Source organism: Numida meleagris, chromosome 6 (assembly GCF_002078875.1).
Source record: "Numida meleagris isolate 19003 breed g44 Domestic line chromosome 6, NumMel1.0, whole genome shotgun sequence".
NCBI classification, from domain to species: Eukaryota; Metazoa; Chordata; class Aves; order Galliformes; family Numididae; genus Numida; species Numida meleagris.
In genome coordinates this window covers 27,887,638-27,912,968 of record NC_034414.1, presented here as the reverse complement: position 1 = coordinate 27,912,968, position 25,331 = coordinate 27,887,638, and the positions used below count along the sequence as shown (strand labels likewise).

The 25,331-nt window shown below is 40.7% G+C and overlaps 1 protein-coding gene across 4 annotated transcripts in view; it reads right to left on the bottom strand.

Moving 5' to 3' along the window:
• MAP3K9 (mitogen-activated protein kinase kinase kinase 9) overlaps nucleotides 1,385–25,331 on the bottom strand; it is a 61,265-nt gene continuing 37,318 nt past the window's right edge. The window contains exons 6-13 of one of the 4 annotated variants that reach the window (XR_002440181.1): nucleotides 22,149–22,389; nucleotides 21,275–21,397; nucleotides 20,393–20,546; nucleotides 14,435–14,547; nucleotides 12,958–13,773; nucleotides 10,988–11,778; nucleotides 7,165–7,277; nucleotides 1,385–6,132 (exon numbers count right to left, since the gene is read on the bottom strand). Coding sequence is in view for 2 of the 4 variants with exons in the window: in XM_021401332.1 (XP_021257007.1) it covers nucleotides 11,297–11,778; nucleotides 12,958–13,773; nucleotides 14,435–14,547; nucleotides 20,393–20,546; nucleotides 21,275–21,397; nucleotides 22,149–22,389 (1,929 nt within the window). In the remaining 2 variants the exon portion in view is untranslated. Of the gene's footprint in view, nucleotides 11,779–12,501; nucleotides 12,587–12,957; nucleotides 13,774–14,434; nucleotides 14,548–20,392; nucleotides 20,547–21,274; nucleotides 21,398–22,148; nucleotides 22,390–25,331 lie in introns of all 4 variants that reach the window. The other 3 variants (XR_002440180.1, XM_021401334.1, XM_021401332.1) reach the window with 3 other exon arrangements.

Below are 25,331 nucleotides of genomic sequence, written 5' to 3'. Positions count from 1 at the left end.
TATTTCTAACTAACCTTAATTGACAGCCTGGCCGCTCTCCTCCCAGACTATTGCAAAGCACATCACTATAACATTTTTAACACAACATGGCCAGTGATACTATCTATGCGTTGTTCAGTCTCCACAGCTGCTGGCAGGTTGTAGGATTTTTTGTACAAAACCGCACTAGAGAAGAGTCATTTATCAAAGGAAATTATGAAACTTGTAGCGCATAGTCCTCCCTTAAAAAGATAAAATTACAAGGGCTACTCCAAAAGTAATGCCTCCTTTTGTATTATGTTGGCCATGATGTCAGAGGTATGGCAGGTGGTATGACAGTAGAGGCTGAGCCTTCCCGCCAATATTCCCTCACATTTTGTTGCCGTGCAATAGATGGCAGTAGAGGGGCAGTCTGACAAAATGGCATCTGACGTGGAATTGCATGTGAAACAGGTGTGTCACTGAATTCCTCCACAAAGAAAAAACTGCATTCACTGACATTCATTGATGGTTGCTGAATGTTTTTGGAGACCAAGCAGTGGATTTGAGTACAGCGAGGCAGTGGGTGGTGCATTTCAGCAGTGGTGACAGTGGTCAGCTCCACTGCTGCAGATTTTTACGAGCAAGGCATGCAGGCTCTTGTTCATTGCTAAGAAAAATGCTTTGCTAATGGTGGTGACTACGTTGAAAAATAGTGTTTTGTAGCTGAGAATTTGCTCTACCAAATAGTGTTATTATGCTCTTTTTATCTGTTGTAGTTTCCATGGAAATAAATAGGAAGCATTACTTTCAGAGTGACCTACATAAATAATGATGTTAGACAACAGCAAAGTCATAAGACAGGACTCAAACACACAGGAGTCAAAACCATGTCATCTTTCACTCTGGCAGTACATGAAAGAGAGTTCAAAAAGATACTGATTCAAGCAATAGTGTCTTAATAAGGTGGCAAGGACAAAGGCATAGCATCAGAAGTGAATCTAAACCATCTGCTAAATGTCATCATGCACAAAATGTGTTACTGCATTTGCTACAGATCCAGGCAGATTCATCTCCTGGCTGGGACGCTAAATAAAGAGCACAAAAATCTTAAGCTAACAGAACAGAAATATTAACCTCAATAAAAGCAATTAAATACCCTGTTCAGAGCTAGACATTAGCAGACAGATACTGTATGCCAAGACTGATATTGGACTGTGTGGATTTAGCACAGATTTCAAAACTCTATGGAGAACCCAGGGCTGGAGCAGTTATTGGAACCAAGATGACTAACAAAGAAAAATAAACCTGTTGTGGCACTAGGAAGAAATATGTGCTCCTCAGAGCAAGGTAACGATACCGCTGTTCTAAATAACTGTTCAAATTATCTAAGGCACAAAGCCAAGAACTCAGGACCTAAAGACAATCACTTTTATAACAGTTTTATTCAAGTCTGTGTGCTCTAGTGTTGAGACAAGGCCTAGATCAGCATTACACTGTAATACAATAATTTTAGCCATTGAACCAAGCCTGCTTGGCATCCTTGGTTTACAATTTACAGTACATCCAAAAAAATGCAAAGAGAAAAAAAAATCCCAAAACGCCAACAACTTTAATTAGCTCTTTGCTTTGCTTAAATATTGTTCTATAACATAAAATAATTTAATACAATAAAAAAGAACTGTAATCCAAATACACATAATACATTGACACAGAACAGAGGAAAGATACAGTAGATTATGCACAAGAGTATTCAATTGATGTGTTACCTACAGTGAAACAAACTGGACATTAATATAATTTAACTATTTAAGCCCAAGAGGGTCAGAGGCAACAAAGCCAGGTCACAAATAAAGCTTTTTAAAAAATAATGCAATCTTATTTTCCCCTAAGCTTACTGCTGTACAGAGGTTAAAGGAAGGCTCCAACAAATCACTTCATTTGACGACATCTCATCACACAAACAAGAAAAACCTTGGTGGCCTCTGTTATTTTACTCAACTCTGGGGTACATTACCATTTGCTAATGCAACTGTTTCATTGCAGGTTCTTCGGGCAAAACACACCTTCAGGTGCTACTTCCATAGTAACAGACTTTTGAACACCATAAACAGAAGACATACAGAGGTCTCCAAAAATGGACTGAAATACTTAAGTCATCAGATGAATCCCAGTCCTGCAGAGTTTGGAGCTCCTTACAAAGTACCTAACACTTTCCACACAGGGATTTCAACACAAGCAGGAACTATCCCATACCTCAAAAGAATGGACATGGGCATACGATCTTACACTAGAGTAATCTACTCACCTGGTTCTTCAGATTTGACATTGTACCTAGGAAATTCAGGTCACTGTTTTTTGCAACTGGCTTTAAACAGAAGCAGGAACAGAACCACAATTAATAAGGCAAAAGAAAGATGTAGCTTATAAAAAGAGGGAGGAAATACATTCTCTGGCTGTGAAACTCAGACTTTTCAAAGCCACAGAAGAGACACTGTTAAAATCACAGGTAGTTTCCCTGATTTTTCCACCACCATTGCCCTCCCCACTCCATGTAAGCCTCTCAACTGAAGTCAGGCAAAATATCTCCAATATTCCCAGTTTGTTCTGAATTTATGACAGAGAAGTCACATATACTAGCACAAAGTGCTGGTCCAACAGCTGACAAGCAAGAATCCAAGAACCCTAACAATAATGGTAGACATTGATCACTTCCAAATTTGTCAGGTCTGTACACTAATCTGGAAGGATGCATTTCTGAAATGAAAAAACCCTGAGAAAAGACCTCAGGTTAAATCAAAGTTTGTACACACAGCCTCCACACACCACTTACTGCCCCCTCTGAAGCTAGCAATCTGCTAGTGCAGAAGTTATTGATCTCTCCTGTGTCTGAAAATATTCTCAAAGCTTTCCCTGCTTATGGTAAGAACTAGCGATGAAACAGGATGGCAAATGCAGGCATGGAAAGGCCACACAAGTCAGAGAAAATCAAGCCTGCATTTACCTAAAGGCTTGTGAAGGAATTTCCTCTGACAAAACATGGAGACTGGTCCTTCACCATTAGTCTAAGACAACCCCCCCAGATCAGATCACAATAGCTTTGCTGACTTGGGGTTTCGTGCATTTAGCCCCACAGATACATTCCACTGATTTCAGCAAAGTTTAAGTATGCTTTCTTGAATTGAGGCCTCCTCCCCTTCAAGTTAGAACACAGTACCCTACATATAAACTTTTACTACTAGATGTTTTTGGCTTTACATGGTTTCATATAAAAACTGCCAAATATGAGATGCACTGGTGCCTACTGACATTAAACAGATACAGGTACATTCTCCACTTGGAATTTAGCTGTCTCTCAGAGACCTACGCTGCACAAGAATGGTTTTTACTCTCTGCAAAGACCACTGGCAAAATGCAGCTGTTCAACTGGCAAGCATTGGTATGTTTTCTTTTTTTCTGCTGCTTTATTCTTTATAGTCTAGGATTTCTGAATGTTACGGTTGCCAAGATAACCTTGAAAACCGAGCAATGGCAGAACTAATGCAATAACATCTGCTTGAGATGCAGTGTGAAAAATCAGCTCAGAGGTATTAGCTGCCCTATTCAGACACAAATGCTAACCATGCTGACATTTTAAGAGCCGCTCACTAAAGCATGCAAGGCAGAAATACAAGCCTACTATGAATATCTGGACAATTAGTCAGGAGAGACAACTCATTTTGTGATGCAAACTGGGACTAGGAGAAAACATCACCTTACTTTACCCGCAGAGTTAAAAAGTGGCCACATCCACAAGAACTTGAAGAAAGAGTTCAGTTCTTCTCCAACTGCAGTCAAACTCAAGAAGATAAATGCGCAATTGAGCAACGCCAAGTAGTAATCAGAGGACATGTTTGTTTTGAAACTCAACAACAAAAACTAAATACAAGGCTTCCCAAAGAACTTGTTAGTTTATATGCTGAAATCTCATGATAGCAGCGTCCTTACCAATGAAGCCTGGAAAAACATTGGTATGTCTTCCTGCTCCACTATAACCTCCGCTGCTAGGAAAGGGATAAGGAAATGCATTAGGATATGGCTATAACAATGATTCTTTTTTCCCCAACTCACGTATCTCTCCTCCTGCTTCAAGACAAGAAGGATAGTTTTACTAAGCATTTATTCTTGAGAAAATGCCACATTGGAACAATCAAGGAAGGGCAAGGAGACAGTGTCAATCATTCCTAAATAACATAAATAAATACTTTATCTTAGTCTTATGCTGGGGCTTCAGTCAACAATTTTTTTTTTTATTAAAAACCACGGGCTCCCGCTCTATGGAAGTTAAAATTCAAGCAAGGACAAGATCCTAGAGAAGTACTTCTGAATAATGAAGAGACATTTTTCCCCGGCATTATTATCTTCCAAATATCTTTTTCTAAGCAAATGCAACTTTGTCATTCCTACTGCAGATTTGTTCTAGGTCTGCACTTGTTAGCTGTGCATCCATCTGACCCCATCAGCTACAGACCTATCAGTAGCCCAGTTCAAGCTGAGCAGAAAAATCCACTACATTACACACTAAAAGCGTGTCATGGTTTCTTAATATTAGCTATAATTGACTGTCTGCACATTATGAGCATTCAGATATAAGAACTGTATTAGAATCAGATATATTCCCTGGGCAACCTGATCTAGCTGTGGACCACGTTCACTGCAGGGGTGTTGGACTAGATGGCTGTCAGAGTCCCTTCCAACTCTAAGGATCCTATGATTCTATGATATTAGGAAAACTAGAGTAAATATGAGGGAAACAAGATCGCATATAGACTCACGTGAGATTATTTAGAAAAAAAAAATCTGTTCTCAAAAAACATACTTTCACCTTTAAAAGCAGCAGTGACCAATACAAAATTATCACCTTTTAGAATGGAAATTCAGCTCATCCACAGGTCAAAAACAATCAGGAAAAATACCCTGTGCTTGTTATTTATTATTTTGGAGACCTACATAGTAAAAGGAAGTACAATCTTAATTTTTGGAACTGAACAGCTGGTTTTATTTTTCCATAAGGATTTGAATGTCACAGAGCCAAATACAAGTGTTTTCCTCCGTGCTCTCACTATTCTAGCCTCAATTGTTTATCTAGAGCAATTCTTAGAACTTATCCTCTCTTCCCACTTCATCTCTATAAATGAGGTAGCTCAGGGTAAAATAAAGCAAACCAACCAGAAACAAAGTCACTGTACAATCCTCAAATCCTTCTTTAGGACTCAATTTAACTATGACGCCAATAGATTACAAAGCAGCTAGTATCGTCTGTCCTCTGACTGCTGTTTACTACAGTGAGATAGATAATTTCACCCTTATATTAGTTATTTTCTGCTAACTTCCACCTTTCACTTCTCTGTTTGTGTTTTATGCTTCTACCTTGAGAATGTTTTAGGTCAAAGCTCAGATAAAACAAGTGTTGGTTTCTGTCCTGGGCCCCAAAATACTATGGCAACAAGAACGAATAACTGACAAGGATGGGATAGAGACAGCCATGGAATCATGTATTTAGAATTCTAATTGAGAGATAAGGAGAGTTAGCAATAGCACACTTGTTTCCACAAGGGTATACACAAGTCAGCAAATTGAAAGACATGAAATGTTTGCAGTGCTGGTGTTTGGCCTGATGTATGATGAAGAAAACTACAGTACTAAAAGCTACAACCAAGAGTTCCTTCCAGAAAACAACCTAAGGCCCTAGCAAGGACGCATGTGAAATAGAAGGCACCTAGCAATACAGGATGCACCTAAAACGCACAGATGTAATTCACAGGCTTAAAAAAGACCAGCCCAATTAGCCACACTCAGTAGGTAAAACGATGGTCCTTGTCATTTGGAAACAAAGAAAAAGAAGATTCTTTTACTCATATACAGAAAGAGGTGAAAAGTGGTTCTTGTACACAACACTGATGAAGTGTTTTCTACTGGGAAAAAAAAAGGGAGATCCTTGTTAGAGAGGTACAATAAGAATTCTGGTAGCTGTATGAGACCCACCACCTGGTCACCAGTGGGAAATTACCTTATAATCAAGCGCATACTTCTTAGGCTGGGAATGACTGTTTTTAACATACAAAAATAAAGCTGATGTGGGTGACTTCAGAAGCTGCATTAATCTCTGACCAATGGTAATGCTGCTTTAAAAAGCTGAGCATGAGAAAAAAACAAAAGCAAATGAACATTAAAACTATAGCATGTGACATTCTACTGGCGTATTTATAAGACGGAGTAGCAAAGTAAGCCATAAATGCATTTTGGTACTGCTTTGTGAAACTGTGAAAGCAGAGCTGAAAAAACAAGTTTTTCTTAAGACACTTGTTTGCTAACCAAAAGAAATAGGAAAGTCTAAACCACAGACTAGATATGGAAATAAAAAAAATAAGCATTTGGTTAAAAATCCATTCTGTCCGGCTAGATGCAAGACCAGCACCTGTGCCAAGCATCTTATTATAATCTTACCAAAGTAAACTATAAAGAAAAACATAGGAAGGCATTCCTTCTTAAAGATACCTCAATTATATAAAGAACCAAAATGCTTATAAAGTCATAAAGTTATTCTTTGTGACAGCATGAGTATGTTTCGGTTTTGTTTGTGCACACGCTGTATTTATTGCTTGTTTGCAAATATGTATTTTAACATATGCCTCTCCCGTCACTGTTAGCATCCAGTTTTACCCAAATTATAGCCTTAAGTAAGTTATAAATACAGAAGCAAAGCAACTATCCTGTAGCAAAAGGGATCAGAAATTTTCATTTCTAAATGTTCCCTCGTTTCATGTTTCTATGTCACTGTGCAAGCCTTCCTATTTTCCATAGAGTTGATAGAGTTCTTAAGAATATTTCCAAAACACATGGAAAACATTAGAAAGTAATAAGAATCTTTTTCCAAGAAGAAAAGTTTCAAAAAACCCAAAGAAAAAAACATTAACATTAGCTTAAAATCACTTACAAAAGTAACATGCTAACACTGAATTCTGGGATACAGTAATTAGGTTTGGTTCCATACATCTAATGGGTCTCCAGATCCCATATTCACTCCATAGAAATGAATTAAGTTCAAATAAAACTAAGATAAAAGACAGATGGGTGGTTCAAGTTTGGAGGTTTCCTGTCATTTTCTATTTAATAAAGCACTCCAAATGGCAAAGACCTCTCTTTACTTGACCATTACTGCCTCACCTTCAGCAGAATGAGAGGTATCCAGTTTCATCCAGTAACATCTCTATGCAGCACTGTCCATAAGTCTTAAGATAAACAGCACGCTATGAAGAGGAAGGAAACTACTCCCATTCCTAGAGATACAGAAAAATACATCATAAAAGCATGCCAAACCAGAGCAGGTCCTTCCACATAACTAATTAAAATTTTACTTTGAAAATACTCATTTTGTTAGAAAACCATTACAAAAAGAATATTTTCACTGAGGTTCCCTGCCCCATACTGAATATCAATCCTCTGCAGTAATAATCTGATGGAAAAAGGGTACCTATACAAAGTTACATTTGCACCTTTGAAAAGGCTCAAAGGAGATAAGATCTACTTGATGGTGAAACAGAGCATTGTGCAGTCCATAGGAAGCAACAATATTAGAAAAAATCCATAACTATTATCGCTTTAGTTTTGACACAAAAGCTTTCTTCTCTCTACCTGTCCCACATTCAAGTTCTGTGAAACCAGTAGAAATCTATTTTAAAAAAAAAGTAATTTTTTGCACAATTTTACAGGAAAAACAGGCAGACTGCTAGATAGCATATTTTCAAGAGCTGGCAAACATATTCTAAATCCCTAAATCAGTTACATAAATTAGTGATATATATATATATTGCCAGTCAACTATTTAAAAGAAAATATGTATGTATTTCCAAATCTGAAAAATGTATTTCACAGCAACAACCTTATTACTCTTAGTACCAGTTACAAAATGTCATTTCTTTGTGAGCTCTGTAATGACATTAACACATTTTACTCCATTCTTTTATCATTGTTTTAGGCTGCTCAGTAATTAGTGCTCTCATGTTCTCTTTTTCTCAGTTTCTCAGCAGAAAGTGCAACTTATTCAGTTATTTATGGAAAAAAACATTTATTTTTATAGTAAGATTTTCTCCATTTTCCTCAAGAACTCTGCTAGCAGGTGTTTCAATAACATTATCAAACTTTTGTCGCACTGACAATGGAAGCCAGTAGATAAAAAAGGTGCGTGAGCTTTTTGACTGGCTCAGATTTTCTTGGTATATAGTGGACTACAGTGAAGCTCTTTTGGAGATTTGGGGCACCTCAGCACCTACAGCTGGGAAGGAAAAGAAAACAGATCAAAGCAGGACAGTAATCAAGCCAGTACAGGATAGATGGATAAATGAAAAGGTTACAAACTAGCTTTAACACTCAGATGGCCTCTGGGCCTCAAGACACCAGAGGCAACAGCTTTCAGGATGCATACAGTAAAACACTTGACAACTCTTTGCCTTGAGAGCCCTCTGCCTGTCAGAAAATATCCCACCACTTGCTAAAGCAAACAGCTTTGTTTTACAACAGATTCCTCTTGCTTGGTACCCTCAGGTATGTCACAGAGATCCAAACTGGAAAGCTTATTTAGGGGTTGATGCTCAGACACTACTCCGTTTTATCTCACGTGCTAGATTCAATTATAATTGCATCTAAGGAGCATTTAGAAAACTATGTTCCTATCCTGTCTTTCTAGCAGCTTTGTAACAGAGAATATCTAAGCTAGAAACCCTGATCTGGATCCATGTCTTTTTGTCACCAGTGTCATCCAGTTCATCTGCTATCCATTCGGTGTTAGGGCAGATGCCCTTTGGCACAAAATAATCCTATGGTTAGCTACTCATCACCTTCACCAAGTGGTTATCTAAAAGTGAGAGAGAAGGGATTCTGGTACTTCATTAACTTTCCTACGCAAAACAGCAATTCTAGACTATGTCTTCGCAGAGCAGATGCTGCTTCCCATAACTTTGGAATAATGCTTTTTGCATAGAAAGAACAGCCGATCCAGTTTTGTCTCAGACTTTCAAAAAGGGTAAGGGAGACTGTGAAAACTAGATAGTTTTAATGCCTTGCTTTACGTTCTTCTGACACAACTTCTGATCAGGCTTCCCTTGAGGTGCTTTTTGCTGGTGTTTGTTTTTAAAGTTCCTGGATCAAAAACACATTGAGGTTTCAGAAATGGAAAACAAAAGGATGAACATATAAGAAATTTTAAAAAAAATGCTGGAGGTTTACATTTAACAAAAGTGCCAGAAACATCAAGTTTTCTTTTTAAGTTTCTTTGCCACACACCAGAGTACCTTGTCTACACAGTCAACACTCTATCCAGCCTTAGCAGCTAGTGTAGCATCATTAAGGCTAGCTCTGGAGACTTCAGTGGAGTAGGCAGCAAAAAGTAATTCAGCCATTAAACAAATTTTGTGGAATGTGATGAACAAGAAGTACATGACTTTTCTTGATGGTAACATACTACGTTTGCTTGCTAAGAAGGTACACTCGACCAACGGCAACACGATGCTTTTAGCCCTCAAACTGAATTAAAATAACTAAGGAGAGTACTTCCCCACACATGCTGGTTTTTAACATTAAGGTTATAAACATCTAAACACTTACACTCTCTGTGCTGCTGCAATAAAGTATTCATCTACAGTGCCTCCACAACAGGACTGGACTTCCCTGGCAGGCTGGTCACAGCAGTGGCAGCACTACCAAATCAGTTATTTGCACCCAAATGATTAGTAGATTAGCAAAATGAGCAGAGATCTGTACAAGAAGAGTGAACAGATAAGCTGTATCCTGCAATAAAGCAGACTACCCTACCACTCCTGTAAAAGGCCACATCTCTTATTTATAATGCCAAAACTGGGAACAAGTGAAGCTCTCATTAAACCCAATAACACAGACTTGCTGGGGGCACAGACACATTTGCAGTCTCTGAAGAAAACTGAGCATATGCACACGCTAGTTGTGTGATCTCCCCCTTCAAGACAGGAGGTTGTCTTACCTGGTCTTCCTTGACAAAGTAAGAGCTTTTATGAATTTGAACAAATGTTTTTCATGTCTATACTGCCTTCCACGCAAAGATCTCAAAGGACTTTGTACATATTACATAGGTCCCACCCCCCCCTTGTGAGGTAGGTATCATCCCTATTATTTACAGATGGGGAAATTCAGGCACAGAGAGGTTACATTATTTGCCCAAGGTCACACAGTTAGTCAGTGACTAAAGAAGACAGAATCCAGATGTTCTGATTCCTATTTGCACAATCCAACTACTAACAACACAAGTCTCAATTTCAAAAGAGCATTGAAAGAGTAGCAGTGTGCACAGGAACCATTTTGGGTTTACAGGGCCACTCCTAAAAAGCACAAGAAAGGCAGAGAAACAGGAAGAAGAAAGAATGAGGGGACATAACTTACTTCTGTGAGCCAACACAGCTTTAAAAAAAGTTTCTGTCAATTTCCCTCCCAAAGCTGAGGCAGCTCAACTAAGAGTCTGTGATACAGGGGGAGAAAAGGAGGCTAATGGAACCACAGCTAGAAACAAGAAACAGGCTAAAGTAGTAATAACACCCCCATTCACTGTTTTGAAAGCAAAGGGTCATGGAAAAACAGGGCTGAGAGGGACCTCAAGAGATCACTGAAGTCCACCCACCCTTCCTTGAAGCCAGGACCAACTACATCTACTCATTCCCAACCATCCAGTCTCTTCTCTGAGACCTCCACCAACGGAGGTGCCACGGCCTTCCTCAGCAATCTGTTTCACCTTACGCTAGGACAAGAACAAAACAGGGCAAGCAAGTATAAGACCGCTACTTCTGCTCCTTCAGTGGGGGCACGACGATTCCCAGGCCTATCTAACAACACATTTCAAAGAAGGTAGTCTCCAGATATTTACTTGTTTCTTTCCTGGAATTTTTGGGAAAATAAATACTGGTGTCTGCTGTATTATAGCATTTGAGTTTTGAAAATACTCATGAATACCAGGATAGATACTTACTGCAAGTGCCAAATCCTACAAGGTCAGTAACAAAGACTTTGATATGATAATTTTAGCTTACTGCAGATACAAACTGCAATAAGATGACAGGGAAGACTACAGAAAAACCCCACAGCAAAGTCAGCAGCTCTGAGTTGCAAAATTACACCCAACTGCAGACAACAATCAGGCAGTCGAACAACATCTTCAGCAGAGGCAGCACCATACGATCTCCGTAGCATCTCTATCTCATCTGTCTTCAAAGTGCATTCTCAGTGCAAAAAGTAGAATTGAATTTAGTGGGGCTTACTGTCCCGAGTGAATTTCATACTAAGACCAGAATTCTTGCTTGAGTTCATATGCTGCAGCTTTGTGTGTGTTAAGTTCACTTCTGCATAGCGGAATGGTGCTGTCTTGGCTCTGTCCCTCAGCATCTATGTCCAACAGTGTCCGCTCCTCTACAGGATGACTCCCCTGGAAAGGAAGCAGTGCAGGAAGTCCAGGCCTCTCTTCTACAGTGCTGCTGCTACTAGCAAAACAAGAGTCCAAATTGCTTGGAGTGTCAGTACTTGAACTGTTGGCAGAAGATTCACCCTTGGCATTGCTGGGTGACACAAACCACCAGGGATCAAGCCGCTGCCGGCTGGCTGCGGGCCGAGGCCGAGGCAGGAACTCCAGCGTCTTGGGTCTTTCCAGCGTGGGGTCCTGCTGTGCATTCCATCGTCTCGGGGTTGGAGGAAAAACAAGGTTGGGGTCTGGCAGGCGAGGGACCTCATTTGGATCTCTACTTGGACTAGGTGTTTTTAATACACCTATCCAAAACAGAGAATGTGAAAGAAGAGGGAAACATGTTAGATGCCACTTCTAAAAGGTTCCCACAAATCTTATTGTATGTACACTGTGAAAACATTTTCAAAGCAGAAAGCCTCCATTCAGAACCTACAATCTCCACATCTTCGAGACTGAAGAGAAAAACTGGTTTCTTTATTCCTATATCGTTCTCAACACATTGTGAAACACCTGATTCACTTTCCTTGCATAGGCAGAGTATTTTGTTCATTCTCTCATTTGTTTTCTTCATTCTCAGACTGCACAGCATGGATTTGACCTCCTATCAGAGGTGAGGACTCTCCAAATCCTTTGGAAGTACATTATCCATTAGCAGTTTGAATGGACTGGGGAGACACTTGCACAGCAGGATGTGTGACACCTGTTTGCAGTGAGCTAGACCGACTCCCTGAAAGAGCTATTTAACAAAACCTAATGTACACTCTTTCTGTTGTTCGTTTGGTTGTTTTTAAAACAGAACATAACTTTTTGTGAATATTTTAATGAGTATTAACCCACATCTTACTAAAGACTTCCATTCAACAGACAACCTCACGTTTTGTTTAGTCTAATTAAATCAGACTGAATTTTCATATTCTAGTCCTTTTTTTCCTGTGAATTACTAGGGAAAAAAAAAAAACGGGAAAGCATCAAGCTATCAAGTCACAGCCACTCCTAAAGACTGAAACAATGAGAACATTACCTACCCAGAAAAATCCCTCTGGCTTGCGAAGGAATAAGAACAAGAGCAGCAGAGCCCCCACACTGTTTTAGAGATCCAGTCTTCACTGCCTTAAAGATTATAATTTGCTTTGAAGTTGTAACAGCAATACAAACAAATGTATAAAGGCAATAGAGATGGAATTCTGAGAAACTACTAAAAATGAGCAGTATTTGTATCTTGATACCATCTTTGTCTAAGATGCAACAAAAATATGCTCTGCCTTACAACATAATGCGGAGAGTTCCTTGGCGTACAGGTGATGGAATAAAGACTGACAGTGTATTATTCCAGTCATTACTTTTGTAAAGACAGTATCCATGAGCCCTGCTTGTGGGCTGGCAACAGATGCTGCATATGCAATACGTTTACTTCCTAACAAGTATCTATACTGTTTGGGCCCTTCTTCTGAAGAAGAAAAGGAAGATGGCTGAAAACCTACCTGCTCCCAGTGCTCCAGTTAAACAGCTACTGGAAGGGCATCCACTGGTTGGGCACCCATTGACAACTAGTCCAGTCCCTTTGATGGCCCCATCAGAAGGTGTGCGCCTGTGCCCGCCTTGTTGGGTGTGGGAAGAGACCGTCACATGTGTGGGAGTGAGGGACTGGTTGGGGTCTTGTTTGAATCTCTCAATCTGGACATTAACTAGTGGGTTGTTAATGGCTGGCAAGGGAGCCTTGACTGTCACAGGGCTGACAGGCATTTCATATACCACAATCTCATCACTGTCTGAGCGCAGCAGGGATCGGGTGGAATTACATTCGGAAATGGAAGACAGGGAAAGAAGGGTGAGGGATGTGGATGGCTCGCCAAGCAACAACATGGGCTCATCTTTCTTGAAAATTTTTCGAGAAGGAGGGCTAGTGCTCCTGCGTGGGCGTCCAGCTCGCTGGAAAATGCTGTCACGTTTTTTCTTCTCTTCCTTGGGTGGCTCTGGCTCCTCTTCGATCAGTAGCTGACACTTCCCTGCTTCTAGTAGATCAAACCCCAGGCCTGCAGCAGCCAGAACCGCTCCACAGCCAAGCAAGGCAACCTCACATCGTTTGTGGTGGGAGCCACTACGTTTGAGGCTGTTGGTGGGTGTCAGCTGCGGGGTGCTCGTAGCAGAGTTCACAGGGGTGGACTCATCATTGGCATCACTAGAAGGCCCATCCCAGTCATCATTCTTCTGAAACGGGATGCAGAGGTATGACTGGTTGTGCCCAGGTGAAGGGTGTACTTTGCCCTCCCCATTAAGACATTCACTGTCTTCATCATCTAGAAAGCAAGTGGAAAAAAAAAAAGAAGAGTACTTTGCATGGATGCAAGACTTTGGCTAATTTCACTGTCTTATAAATGTACATGAGAGTTAAGCCTCTTCTCAGAAGATGCAACCATCCTTCTCATTACAAGCACCGTTCACCAACTACCAAATGCTCACAAGCTATTGTCTCCAAAACAGATAGGTTGAGACAAGTAGCTGGAAACACCATCAAAGAAGTTACCAACATGTTGATTTGTTTGGACTCATTAAGGGAACAGCATATCAGAAGTAATCTATGCTCCAGTTACCTCCAAAGTCTCTATGTATGAGAATGATGAGTGTAAGACAGGAAAATGATAAGGATCTCTCCTTGCAAGTAAAGGTGTTATCACATTGCTCATCTAAATATTAACAGGAAAGGAGTTGAAAAGTAGCATGGAAAGAGGGGAATTAAGAGAAGGTTGCTAGCTTACAAGAATAAACAAAAAAATAAAATCCAAAACATGAAGGTAGTTACTTCACTAAGAACAAAGTAAAAGAAAATACCATCAAAATGAAAACACTGCTGTATGGTGAAGACAAGGGAAGGAAAAGTTCATTCAAATATGAACGGAAGTGGAATATCAAAGCGGAATACCAAACAAGAGAATATCAAAGTCCAGGTAAATCCTTTACCCATCTCTGCTAAGCTGGTGAATCCTGGAAAAGCAGGCGCAGTTCTCTGGATCTTCCCTAGGTTTGGTGCACTGGATGACCACTGTTTGTATCCTTCTACCAGAGCTTTCAGACTGAAATAATAGAAAGAATAAAATGTAGAGTGCTGACAAGAAACTTTAATTTCTCCCTTCTGTATTCTCCGTTACTCTATTTAGGGTATGCATTAATCCATCTTAATTACATAGATTTAAGATCCTCTGCTAGCAAAACATTTTACAACACTTCCCTCATTTGTAACAATGTAACAGTCAAAAGATCTCTGATGATAAACAATAGCTATGAATGCAGAGCAATACAAAGCACCATAACAGAAAATAGATGAGAGTTTCTTTTAAAACTAAGGCAAACATATCATGGCAAGTACAAAAAAAAAGTGCCCAGTATGAGGAGAAAAAATACCTCCAAAAACATTTCCATGTGAAATACAAGCAAAAAGCGAAAATCAAAAATCACTCACTGTGAACACAGTATGTCGAAGTCATTATAACAGCAGAGTCATGCTTCTATATTATAAGCATATATTATATTCCTCTAAAGAAAATATTGCGTTGAAGTACACACCGTTACAAGCATAAGCTACAGATTATGGAAAAATGAGTAACAAAACACCATAATTCATGTTATTTCTTTTAGTTACTGAACTAAAATATGAAAAACAAAACCAAACCAAACCCAAAGTAAACCCCTACATCAAAGTCATCTGAGTTTAAAGGCACCTTGCTTTGCACCTAAGTTTATTAGTAGTCCCTGTTCATACATATTCATTACCATCATCCTGTGTTTTCTGCACCACTTTCACAATATCAGAAACAGCAGCAACAAGCAGCACAATTTTCTGACACCTCAACAAGCCAAGGAGAATTACTTTTCAGTCATCAGTAGTCTCTGAACTGCCAGTTTTGTGTGTCCTTCTGTGAACTCCAACATTAAACACATCAGTGTTGGTGAAAAGCTTAAAAGCACTTAGAATACTGAATGACGTGTGACAATATCTGTGGATGGTCTGAATGATCTCAGCCGGACATAACATCTATTCGTTATTGAAAGAATTGGAAAATTAGAAGGGACCTCTTCCAGCAACATGAACACTGAAGCGCTGTTCTATGAGAAGACAGCTTGCACACGCTCACATCCTCCTTTCTTTCCCTTGGAAGGAAGGAAGGACTGTAATCAAGTCTCTCTCATTATTCTCATTTTTCACTAGAATCACTCCGCACTTCTAAGATTACTTCCACGGCAGGATTTCAAGGTCATATTATATCAAGGTAGTAAGGATTTATTTATTTATTTATTTGGCTACGGTATGTATTTTTCCTCTATTCTCAACCTAACTGGGAAGCCCTGCTTGTTACCAGACTAGCCATATTTTTATGGCAAAGTCACAAGGTCTGAGCTTAATTCAGTACTTGTTCAGTTGCTTGAAGATCAATTTATAGAAATGACTTTTCTCTGCCAAAAGCTCCTTCTATTCCCAACATTCAGGAATAGTTGCGTATTACACTAAAAACATCTTGTACAGTTCCCATCTATCTTCAAAGTTCATAATTTTCCCATCCTTAATCATTCTGGCACACACAGTACCCTGCTATGAACTTGAACCCACACAGCACAGTGCTGAGTCCTATTTGTCAAGAAAGACAACCACATGATTTTACAACGTAAGTACAATTTATTCCCTCCACACTACACTCAGCTATGTAATGAAACGCAGCAGATAATGTATGTTGTATCTGTATTATCCATGTGCACAACATACATAGTTAGGATAAACACCATGAAGCAGAAGCATATTAAGAGAAAGTTGGTGAGTGGAAATGAATCATACAAGCAGAGCAATCACGTCTAAAGAGAGTGTCAACACATAATGCAGGCAGACAACTACTGAGGGAGACTTCTACGGGGCTGTGAAAACACTGTGCTCTCTACGCAAAGATAGCAGTGACTACAGTCGTAAGTGACAGGCAGCAGTGATCTTCAGTTTAGCCTTTTCTTTGTAGTCAAGTATGTACAGCCTTCGAAAGTGCTTTTTATTATACAGGAGGGCACATTAACTTTTTGCTTCCCTATGATTTCTCAGAAAAATCTTCCCTTGCTAAAACCAGACAGATTTGCTTTTATTGACAGAGCATAGTTTAATCTGAGCAGAAATACAAATAGCTACCAGAATAATTTTGCGGCTTGCTAAATTTTCTTCTAAGTTACAAAATCTATATTTTTTTCCCCCTTTATTTTTGCTCCTCTCCCTCTCCCCAGAATTATTAGCAACACTACCAGGAGACTCTGAAGATCTGTGCAGAGGATATTCTTGAGAATACACTGTAAGATCACAACTGAATTTTCACAGTGCTATTCCAGCATAAAGCTTTATCCAGTATCTGCAATTCAGCATAGCAACCTTCTGCTGCTATGTGTATTTCTTATGCTCAAAGATAAATGCAGAAGAGTGAATAACAAGTAATCATTAATAGATGATGGAAAGTGGCTTGGCTACCAGCTTTCCTGGTCAACTGGAGAGGTCCCAGAAGACTGGAGACTTGCCAGCGTGACTCCCATCTACAAGAAGGGTCTAAGTAGGATCCGGGGAACTACAGGCCTGTCAGCCTGACCTCAGTGCCAGGGAAGGTTATGGAGCAGATTGTGTCGAAGGAGATCACATGGCGTGTGTGGGACAACTGGGGGATCAGGCCTAGCCAGCATGGGTTCGTGAAAGGCAGGTCCTGCTTGACTAACCTGATCTCCAATGATCAAGTGACCCGCCTGGTGGGCGAGGGAAAGGCTGTTGATGTGGTCTACCTAGACTTCAGCAAAGCCTTTGACACTGTCTCCCACAGTATTCTCCTGGAGAAGTTGGCAGCCCATGGCTTGGACAGGTACACTCTTTGCTGGGTAAGGAGCTGGCTGGAGGGCCAGGCCCAGAGAGTGGTGGTGAATGGAGTTAAATCCAGCTGGCGACCAGTCACAAGTGGTGTTCCCCAGGGGTCAGTGCTGGGGCCTGTCCTCTTCAATATCTTTATTGATGACCTGAATGAGGGCATTGAGAGCACCCTCAGTAAATTTGCAGATGACACCAAGTTGGCAGAAAGTCTCGATCTGCCTGGGGGTAGCAAGGCCCTACAGAGAGATCTGGACAGGCTGGATCTCTGGGCTGAAGCCAATGGGATGATGTTCAACAAGACCAAGTGCCGGGTCCTGCACTTTGGCTGCAACGACCCCAGGCAACGCTACAGGCTTGGGGCAGAGTAGCTGGAAGATTGTGTGGAAAAAAGGGGGTGTTGGTCGATGCTCAGCTGAGCATGAGACAGCAGTGTGTCCAGGCGGCCAAGAAGGCCAATGGCATCCTTGCTTGTATCAGAAATAGGGTTGCTAGCAGGAGTAGGGAAGTAAGTGTCCCTCTGTACTCAGCCCTGGTGAGGCCACACCTCAAGTACTGTGTCCAGTTTTGGGCCCGTCACTGCAGGAAAGACATTGAGGCCCTGGAGCATGTTCAGAGAAGGGCAACAAAGCTGTGAGGGGTCTGGAGCACAGGTCTTATGAGAAGTGGCTGAGCAAGCTGGGATTGCTCAGTCTGGAGGAGAGGAGGCTCAGGGGAGACCTTATTGCTCTAACTACCTGAAGGGAGGTTGTAGTGAGCTGGGGGTCAGCCTCTTCCCTCTTGTAACTAGTGACAGAACGAGAGGGGATGGCCTCAAGATGCGCCAGGGGAGATTCAGGCTGGACGTTAGGAAATACTACTTTTCTGAAAGAGTGGTCAGGCACTGGAATGGGCTGCCCAGGGAGGTGGTGGAGGCACCGACTCTGGAGGCATTCAAGGAACATTTAGACATTGTGTTGAGAGACATGGTTTAGTGAGAACTATTGGAGATAGGTGGACGGTTGGACTGGATGATCTTGTAGGTCTTTTCCAACCTTGGAGATTCTATGATTCTACGACCTCTTCAGAATTAACTTTAAAGTTAATTATAGGTAAGTTTACTCACACTAGAGATTTTCATAACAATTCCTATAATGTAATCTTGCATAAAAATCTGATAATGTCCTATGGAAAATACATGGGAAGTGATGAAAAAGATGAAGATTCATGTTGGCTTGGCTACAGAGCTGTATAAGCAGGTGGAATAGCAGCACTGCTGCTACCAGAATAGCGTCAAGGGGAAAGCTTAAACTGGAATTTTATGTGCTAAGTCCATCTCCTCACTTAATTCTAATATGTTATCCCCCTATCCTCCCAAATTAGAATTTGGAAAAAGAAAATCTAAAAAGAGCAAGTACTCTATCATCTGAGGCACTAATTTTTACTGCAGCCCTATTCCATTTACATAATCTGCAGTCTGACATGATCCTCCTAGTATCTAAAGGACAGGCTGTAAGAAAGAAGGGGATGGACTCTTTAGCAGGGTCTGTTGTGATAGACAAGGGGAAACTGTTTCAAACTAATAGGAGAAATTTACAAGTGGTGAACCAGTGGAGCAGGTTTGACCAGAAAGGTGGTGGATGCCCCATCTTTGGAGACATTCAGGGTCAGGTTGGACAGAGCTCTGAGCACCCTGATCTAGCTGTGGGTGTCCCTGTTCACTGCAGGGGAGTTGGGCTAGATGGCCTTTAAGGGTCCCTTCCAACTCAAACGATTCTTTGACTCTACTATCTCAGTGAGAAGCAGATCATTTATGTTAACCACACTGCCCTCTCAGCAATACTATCACATTTCAATTACTCAACAAAATGGTATTGTCTTACTAAGAGCAACCACACTCTTTTTCATGAGTCTGCACTCAAAAGCAACTCAGTTCTTCAGACCATACAGAAAGGAACAGAAGGAACAGGAAAAACAAAAACAAAAAAATCAAAAAGAGGTTTATTTCCAAAATTCTAAGCATATTATTTCAAGGCAGAAATGTTTTTCTACCATCTTCAGCTATCTCTCTTTTTTTTCCATAATTAATGACTGTAAAATAGGACATCAGTTTTAATTCTGAAGAATGCAATACTCCATCTATAAAATAGGTAAAGTATAAGCAGTAAGCTGAAGTAGCTTCTTCTATATTGGCCTGTTAAAACATGCGTTAAGAGTACCTTGGATGGAGAACGGAGTTTAGTGTCACTGAATACTTTGATCTAGGCCCTTCTGCACAGTACTACAGTGGTGACACAGTAAATAAACATCCATTTGCCAGGAGTTTCACACCTGAGCACATAATATTGAACCATAATCATTGATCTTATTTTCCCTGCTAAAAAAATACAGCTGAAGTCAAACTATCGATTTAGCAGTGGAAGAAGTTTGAAGTTCCACTAAGAAGTGCCAGATATTCAAACCCCTCAGAGTCTTAGATCATTAAAATATTCCTATGTCTTAGTAAAAAGTAAAAAAAAAAAAAAAAAAAAAAAAGAGCCACAGAACAAGAATCTATAGAAAAGGGCCAGGTACAACTTGCATCTCTGCCAAAAGTCACTTTCAGATTATATTCACTTGAAGTATATGTGTACCTTTCGAAAGCTGGAAAAGATGATATTTGCTTGGCTCTGTCAGATAGTTTTTAAACAATAGCATATAAGGGACTGGAAGAACACAGTTGAGAATTTTAAAAATAACTATTTTCAGCTGTAACATGAAACAAAGTTAAGCGTGAAAATAAAAAAGCTACAGAGAAATAGTTTTACACAGCTAAGGAGAAGTTCTCCTTAAAATAAATGTAAGGTAATAGCAGACAGGAAAAGCATCAGGTCTGTGGTGGACCTCTAGCAAGGGAACAAACGCAACACAGTTCTCTAATCTGTCTAGAATTTCTAAAGCCTTTGGTACAGCAAATATGTAAGCAGAAAAGTGCTTGCAAGAAGACAGGCAAATCTCCTGGGAAACAGCTCATAACCAGTTTCAGAACATGGACACCAATCTGATTCCAGGCTCCCTCTTCTTACCCATCCTCTCCTGCACCTAGCTCCTTGTGACAAAGTGAGCTCGGTCCCCAGGTGCGTCCTTTTTTCTTCTGGCCTCTCTTCTCTTCTTCCTCTCCTTCCTCCTTTGGAAGGACTGAGTTTCGTCCCCATGTTTTACTGCTTTCAGCAGGAGTCACTTCACAAGTGGGAAAAAGAGTGGAAAACGGGGAAAAAAAACCAATCAGGTACACACATTGGTCCCAAAGCAATGTAAAGAACACAAGCCAGAAGAATACTAGAATGAAAATGTTCGTTCAGAGTTATTTCCCATAATTCTCATCATGTACCAACATGGATCTAACAAATAGATCCCCTCAAAAGGACTACAGATAGGCTTTATTTCAGTAATGTTTTCTCCTTCAGGAGAATTAGTTTGATATCAGAAACACAAGAATCATGATATCCAATACAAACACTACACATTAACATTTTTTTCATACTTTTAACACATGCTTATCTCCCTAATTCTGGGTTATTAGGGGAACACCATTTTCATGATAAGCACCCTTGGTTTTCTTCCCATCAGTAACTTTATCTAGTTCAATGTTTCACAAATCTACTCTGCAAAACAATATTTTAAAAGTTAGCCTATAAACCCAAAGAATATGTTCTCTGTACAATAAAGCAGCAATCTTCCAAGAGCACAGGTAAGGCTCAGACTCCAGAGAATACCAAACCCACCATCCTCCCAGCCAATTGCCTACACACATTTTTTCTCTCCCTAGATTCATACATGCAGGGCACAAAGCCAACATCTTAGGAACATTTCTTTTTACAGTCCTGTCCTAGATATGGAATCTTGGCATCTTACCACGCTGACAGACTGCACATTTCCCAAATTCAATACTACATTGAGCTCCTTACACTGTATGGCCCTGAGTCTGGGAATAATGGTAGGACTTGCAGGAGGGCTGGAGCAGCTACTGATCAAGCTCTTCCTTTTATCCATTGTTGGAGAAGCCTGCACAGTGAATTTATGCTGGAAATCTGTTACCAAAAGAAAAAAAATCAAAACAAAAGCAGAAAAATTATTTTTTAATACAAGAAAAAAAGAAATAACTGTTGATGGTAACTTGTAAAGCGTGAGATTAACGGGGTCTATATAGAATAAGTTTTACAGCTAATTGCTATCCATTCCGTACACTGTTCCTTCAGGACAAAGACACGTGCTCTCAAAGGAAAACACTCAGTGGCTTCCCAGACAGTTTGCCTGTACTTAAGGTTTCTTTCAGGGTTACATTAGAAGTCACTTGTGTGTTGTGTTCACACATGAAGTTGTGTAGTGCTACAGTCTCAAAGCTTTCAACGTGTTTTTGATAATTTTTTTATTCTTGCATCAAGAAATCTGGTAGCTTATGATTTCAGCTGCAGCATTATGTAAAATATTCCCAGAGCAGGAACATTTGCTTTGAAAAAAAACCAACAAAACCATATCCTCTATTAAAATGATCATTTTGAGCACTAACGTATTCAATTGAAATATTTTTACTATGAATCATACACACTAACAAACGTGTAACATCACAATCCCACTTCTTGTCTTCATAATTTGAACTGTTCCCTTTGAGGAACGCTAGTCACAAAAGCATATAGTTTAGTTCCTAGATGCCAAAGCTATGTTTTTCTCAAAGTAAATCCAATAATTTAAAATGTGCAAATGTGAGCACAAAGGAGCCACTAAAGATACAGGCTTTCACCTGCTCCTCCCATTTCACCTGACACTGTTTGCGTCACCAACCTGAAGGCAGGCTGATATTATTGCCATCTTTTAACTTGAGCCGACTCTTCTTGAACTTCCCCATGCGTTTCTTCACCCGAGGCTTCTCCTGACACAGCTGGTGGATGATGATGTTGAGCTCCCTTTCCAGGATGTCAATCTCACGTTCTGCCAGCTCCTGTTCCCGCCTTCGGAGCAACTCCTCATGGTTCTTCTGTTCAACAGCAGCACGAGTCAGCTCTTCTTCCCAGGTGCGAAGCTCCTGCAGGGGGATCAGAAAGGAGAAAGAAGAACAGCTACCTCGTGACCTGTGGGTTAAGGCTAACAATATCCATTCTGAAGGTACAGCAGCACTGACTTGTGTTCATAGCACAGCTAAAGCCACTGTTCAACAGCTCAGCTGAGCATTAACAAATTGAAAACAATGTTTAAGAACCTCTGTGATTGGCATTAAAGGCCCTTCAAATCAGGAGGACACTACATTAAATTTTTTTTTTAATTTATTTTCAAGAAAAATTCCCTACTCAGCACTCATAAGGCCACATCTGGAGTACTTGCTGTCTCCTTAAGAGAAGAGAGACACAGACATAATGGAGAGAGGTCAGTGAAGGGCTACTGAAACGGTGAAAGAACTGGAGCACCTCTCCTACAAGGAAAGGCTGAGAGAGCTGGGACTGTTCAGCCTACAGAAGAGAAGGCTCCAGGGTTTCTTATCAATATGCACAAATATCTGAGTGGAGGATGCAAAGAAGACAGTACCAAACTCTTCTCAGTGGTGTTCAGAGATAGGACAAGTGGCAGTGGACACAAACACACACAGAAGGTCATCTGAACATCAGGAAGCACTTTCACACTGTGTGAGTGATGGAGCACTGGTACAAGCTGCCCAGAGAAGCTGTAGAATCTCCTTCCTTGGAGATCCCAAAAGCCACCTGGATATGGGCCTGGGCAGCCTGCTCTGGGTGGCTCTGGTCAAGCAGGGGTTGGAACAGATGACTCCTGAGATCCGTGACAACTTCAACCACTCTGTGATTCTGTGAAAAGACACTGAATCCTAAATTCAGTGCCATGAGAAGAAAAGCTGGCGTACATTTTTAAGATTACCACATACACGGGAACTCAATTTGCAAGATTTATCATCCATAACATTGGAAAGAATTAATCCTTGTTTTCCCATTCAGTAAAAACATTTACTTCAGAATTGACTGTTTAAAAATAACCTTGCCAACTCATGCATCATAAAATAGCACAAAACCCAACTCTAACACAAAAATCAATTAAAAAAAACACAAAGAAGTCATTCCCATCAGTTTTCACCAAGTGTGGTTGCTTCTCAGGCATAAAAAAAGCATAATTCAAAGTAGTCTACAATTCATTTTGTAAACAAAAAAAAGAAATCGTCTGTGAGATCTCAAAATCTTGTGTTCTTCTTACTTCACTCCTCTCACAACAAGGACAAAAGAACTCAGCATTCACAGTAACTATCTCCAACTGGCTAATTCCACCTCAGAAGGTAAAAATTGAAGAGTTAAAATTGAACTTCAGCTGATCAGATTCATTTTTATTATTATTTTTAATAATGTCATTGTTACCCATGCCATTACCACAGAGGTTGGGTTCATTATAATCATGAGATGAATAGGCTATCAAACTTCCTTTCCTTGTTGCTACGGAAGAATCATAGAATGGCCTGGGTTGAAAAGGACCTCAAAGACCATAGAGTTTCAACCCCCCCTGCTGAGTGCAGGGTCGCCAACTGCTAGACCAGGCTGCCCAGTGCCACATCTGGTATTGGTTTGAACACCTCCAGGGAAGGGGCATTCACAACCTCCTTGGGCAACCTGTTCCAGTGCATCACCACGCTCTGAGTGAAAAACTTCCTCCTAATATCTAACCTAAATCTTCCCTGTCTCAGTTTAAAACCATTCCCCCTTGTCCTATCGCTATCCACCCTCGTGAAGAATCATTCCCCCTCCAGTTTATATGTTCCCTGCAAGTACTGGAAGGCCACAGTGAGGTCTCCCTGGAGAGACATCTCCTCCCTGGAGCGACCTCTCCTCCTCCCTGGAGCCTTCTCTTCTCCAAGCTAAACAAGCCCAGTTCCCTCAACCTTTCCTCACAGGAGAGGTGCTCCAGCCCTCTGATCATCTTGGTGCCCCTCCTCCGAACTCGTTCCAAGAGCTCTGTGTCTTTCTTGTACTGGACTCAGTGCTCAAAACATGACAGCAGTCTAGCTACTACTGGTTTTGTCTTCTGTTCTCTGTTGAAGTTTCTGATTTTCAAGAGCTGTTCCAACAAACTTATGCCAACAAACTACACAGTGCAGCAAGGTAACGCCTAGTAGCTTTTCTTTTTCTTCCAAAAGCTGCTACAGTAGGTGCATAGAAAATGTTTTATTTTCAAATCATTGCAGGCTTTATCCCTGTTCACAAGGTATCCTTTTTCTCTGTCTGCTAAACCCAACTTCTGAGCCAAAATCAAGTTGGCTGTTTATTATGGATTTACTTTTAGGGGAGAGGCAGTGAAGTCACAAAATTACTACTTCAGTGAGTGACTGCAGTACTTCATAACAACATCTGTAATGTCTGTAAGGACCTTAACACAGATGGGGCAAGCTCTGCTTTCTTTCTGGCAGTATGCTTGAAGAAAAGACTCCAATTCTTTTCACTTAGCCTCTTCTCTTTGAGACTGATGGTCACAGTTCTTTTTACTCCTGCTAGGAGCTTCGTTCCCTGCTGTTCACCAGGTGGATTTTAACTACAACAGTTGCTGGATCATTCCCCTGGCAGTACTCATATTTATTATATTTTATCCTCTTTGGCTGCACCCACAGCCTGGAAAACACAAACCTGACAGAAACAAAGACAAGATGTTTGCTGAAGTATGTAGTCTGAAGCTCTCTCTCTTATTTTTAATGTTAACAATTACTGTTGGGCTTCTCAGTTATAACACCAGCAGTGAAACAGTTACCAGGTGTATTAAACAAAGATAACTCAGCATAGGAATTTGCATAGCATATAGTCTTCTGGGGGAAGAGGTACTTGAAAGCAGCCCTGCGGAAAGGGACTTGGGGGTCCTGGTGGACGAGAAGCTGGACATGAGCCAGCAGTGTGCGCTGGCAGCCCGGAGGGCCAACTATGTTCTGGGCTGCATTAAAAGAGGAGTGGTCAGCAGGGAGAGGGAGGTGGTGGTCCCCCTCTACTC